We start from the raw sequence: 3,494 nt of genomic DNA on the forward strand, positions 1-3,494 counted from the left end.
ATGGTCTAATGGATCAGAGAATGGCATGCGCCCAAGGGACTTGTATGTTTACCAGCTGAGTGTGTTACATCCTGAAAACTGAATAATACGATAAAGGCCTGACGGTGTTATTTGATTCTTCATTTTACATGTCTACTTCTGAGGGTTGGGGTCAATGCTGTCTTCTTGTGGTATACTTGACCACACTCTGAAATTCTTTCTGTCTTTGCCATTTCTGTCTTTGGTATTTTAGCTGGTCCTTCCTTTATACTGGTAGCTGAGGCATGCATATGCAACTGCAGTGGTAAACGGGTGGATAAATGCCAACCAGTACAGCTGTGTATGCAAACTAAAATTATGTTTTGAGATTAGCACCAACTGCATTTATTTAAATTTGTATCAGTGGCATCCATTGATACATTATTGGCATCTTCAAGGTTGATATTGCTCCAGAAAGGTGAGTTGCTGAGCTTAGATAGGTGGTTAACCCTTTATTTCCTCTATGGGGTGCGTTTACTTTATTTCCAACACTCCTTCATCCTTCTGGTACTGCGGGGGGTGCTCAATTGAAAGTTGGCCTGTCAGTACAGTTCCACGTCCCCTTGGCTTTTTTGTAAATGGCAAACATAAAATATTTTTTGGCTTGTTTTCTTCTTGTGTTCTTGCAGAGCGAAGCCAGCAAACAACAGTAACGATGCAGGTGGAATGGATGACTCCGATTTAGAGAAAATGAAACAGGTGAATTTCCCATCAGCCCAGCAAAACAGCTGATCCTGAATGTGTATGATGAAAATGCACTTTATTTACCGTGCATAGGTCGGTTTCTCCAGTAAATTGATTTCTTTAAACATCATGTAGATGAAAAACCTGGTTAGGATAAGAGATACCTAGAAAAGTCTGGAAAATTAGATTTATCCGACGTTCCTACAGTTTTCCTAATTGGCTTTTTACAAGTATGCATGTGCATGACAAAGGACTGAATAAAAGCATTACACTGGCTGTATTTCTAGTTAAAATGATTCCATCCAAAACTGAACTCAACTCATACAAGCCTCTACAAGACTAAATAAGTATTTTTCCACTGCTGAACATTTGATAATTTGATTAATTTAGACACATTTGAGCTGTGTGAGGAAGATTTGTACTCTCGTCTATCCTCTCACTGGGTTGTACAGTGTCCTGGCTGTAACTACAGTGAAATTTGTGAACGACTGTGTCTGACGGTCTATTTGTCCATAAATTCTTCCGCAGGAGATCCTGGAAGAGGTGCGTAAAGAACTACAAAAAGTCAAGGAGGAAATAATTGGAGGTGAGAACACTTTGTACTCTCTCTGAAAATGGATTGACAAAATGTCACCGTTTCAGGTCCCTTACGCTTGTTTCTCCTCTCCCCTTTTCACAGCCTTTATTCAGGAGCTGCAAAAGAGGAGCACATAGTTCTGCAGTGTCAGGTGTAACAGAGGGATGCAAAAGATGGAGGTGGTCTCCTCCACGGCGCCCTCCATCGTAGCCCAGGGATTTCTCTCGATCTCTTACACATTGTCTCTTTTCTCTTTCTCTCTTCCACAAACACATGTGAGCATACCTGCTTATATGTGTACATCATGCATATTCACTTCACGTAAATGGTGACCCAGGGAAACTCGTCATGTCGCCATCCGGCACTTTTGACGATCACTCACTAACATTGCGGCGGTGATCCCGTCTACCCTATCATCTCCCCTTGTTCATTTGTCCCCCCCCCACCCCACCCCACCATGTCCTCTGTGTGTTCTGTTCATCTTAACCAATTCAGAGCTCACGGCCACAGTCGCTCTTCCAATTTTGTCATCATGTACACTCATCATAACCCCTCTTCTCTGCAGAAATCCTGTTACTTGTGTCTTTTCCCTTCTGCTATCAGACGCACCATTTTACTGATAGAACAGTCTTCAGTATTCAGGGACAATGTGTCGGTCACATTTGTACTGTAATAGCAAAATGCTGGCATGCTGGGATAGTTTTTTCTTTCTTCTCAGTTGGCAAACAATTGATCAACCTCAAACAATGCTGCGGAAAGTTCAGCTCAGACATCTGCTAGTAGGTCTTAATGGTAGTCGGAGGGTGGAAAGCCAATAATAATCGAGAATGGATCAGAGACCCAAACTTCCTGCAGTGTCTCTCCCTCAAGTGGACTTATAATCTCCCTTGCGACGGCTAAGAACTAAAACTGCACAACCCAAGCCTTCACTGCTGCAGGACAAGAGATGTTGAAGAAGGAAGAGGAGACAAGCAAAGGGAATCTGATGGACAAACCTGAGTGCTGTGAAAGAGGAGTGTGTTGTAGTTTTATGATGTGTGAGAAATGTATTCTCTTTGCATTGCACTTGTTCCGGAGGAAGTGTGTCTGTGTGCCACACTGCCTTGACAGACTATTCCCTCACTCAAGACGAGATATTTGTCGGCCGGTGCAGTGGTCCTACACTGTGCTCCCACTAGTTCTTTTTCTTCCATTCTAGCTATGTTTTCTAACTTTGAAACATGAAAAATGGCCATGATGAGGTCAATGAATTTGTCCATGACCAACTGCCTTGAGAATAAATATATAAATATATATATAAGGAAAATATATATTTGTTTTGAGGGAAAATGTTAGCAACAATTAAATGGTGTTTCTATTTTAATTGAAATGACTGGTGAATGGGGATTTTGTTTTCCTTTTTTTTCAATGATTGTTTTCTTATGAAATGTTATTTTGGGTTTACTGTTTCTTTTTTCTAATAGAGTTTAGGCTTTTTACACTGAAATATAAAGAAAACAGCTTAGACACTGGATTAGAAATGCCTTTATAGTCGAATACAGCTGCTTCTTGAAATGCATTACTTTGTCTTGAGTCATCTTTTGATCTATTGGAATTTAGATTTATTAAATTATTTGAACTATGGGACTGTATTGCACAAACCTCCTTATGCTGAAATCCAAACTCCTCTTTAAATTTGAATAAGAGTGTTTGAAATATGTCAAAGTTCAATTATCTTTAATTCATTAAATAAAAATGTCCAGCTGCATTTAATGACTGGATCTAGCTACAAGACAATAAAGATGTGCTGACTGACAAGGATTTATTCACCATCAAGTTAAGTTGGACATTTTAATGGTATGATTTTACTAAAATTTGATCGTTTGTATTTTCCAAACTAATATCTTTTTTAAAATAGTTAATAAGTGGAATAACCTTGTTTAAAAAGGCCTTAATGTTGCCATTGATAGAGAAACATATATAATTAGCCTAGTAATTTGGTACGGAACTGACGTATATGGACCAATTTCTGGTTGGTTTAATGGAGAAGAATTATACCACAATATGTACAACTGTTAATTATTAAAAGGGAAATAAATGTATTACTAATCTTAAATAGACACACTTCAAATCGCTATTACTAAAGGTCCAGGGCCAGTGTCCTTCCACAGCTCCTTGGATGCTTCCGGATTGGGAAGCTTCGAGCTGTTTCCGCCGCCATTGCGGATTTTAGACA

General features: G+C 39.4%; 1 protein-coding gene across 2 annotated transcripts in view; it reads left to right on the forward strand.

Moving 5' to 3' along the window:
• Positions 1-2,837, forward strand: part of vaspb (vasodilator stimulated phosphoprotein b) — a 29,570-nt gene extending 26,733 nt beyond the window's left edge. For both annotated transcript variants that reach the window (XM_080024945.1, XM_080024944.1), the window contains 3 exons: positions 648-717; positions 1,231-1,288; positions 1,382-2,837. In XM_080024945.1, the coding sequence (XP_079881071.1) occupies positions 648-717; positions 1,231-1,288; positions 1,382-1,416 (163 nt within the window). In that variant the 3' untranslated portion in view covers positions 1,417-2,837. The remainder of the gene's footprint in view (positions 1-647; positions 718-1,230; positions 1,289-1,381) is intronic.
• The last annotated feature ends 657 nt before the right edge of the window (positions 2,838-3,494 follow it).

Source organism: Ammodytes marinus (genome assembly GCF_949987685.1).
Source record: "Ammodytes marinus genome assembly, chromosome: 3".
NCBI classification, from domain to species: Eukaryota; Metazoa; Chordata; class Actinopteri; order Uranoscopiformes; family Ammodytidae; genus Ammodytes; species Ammodytes marinus.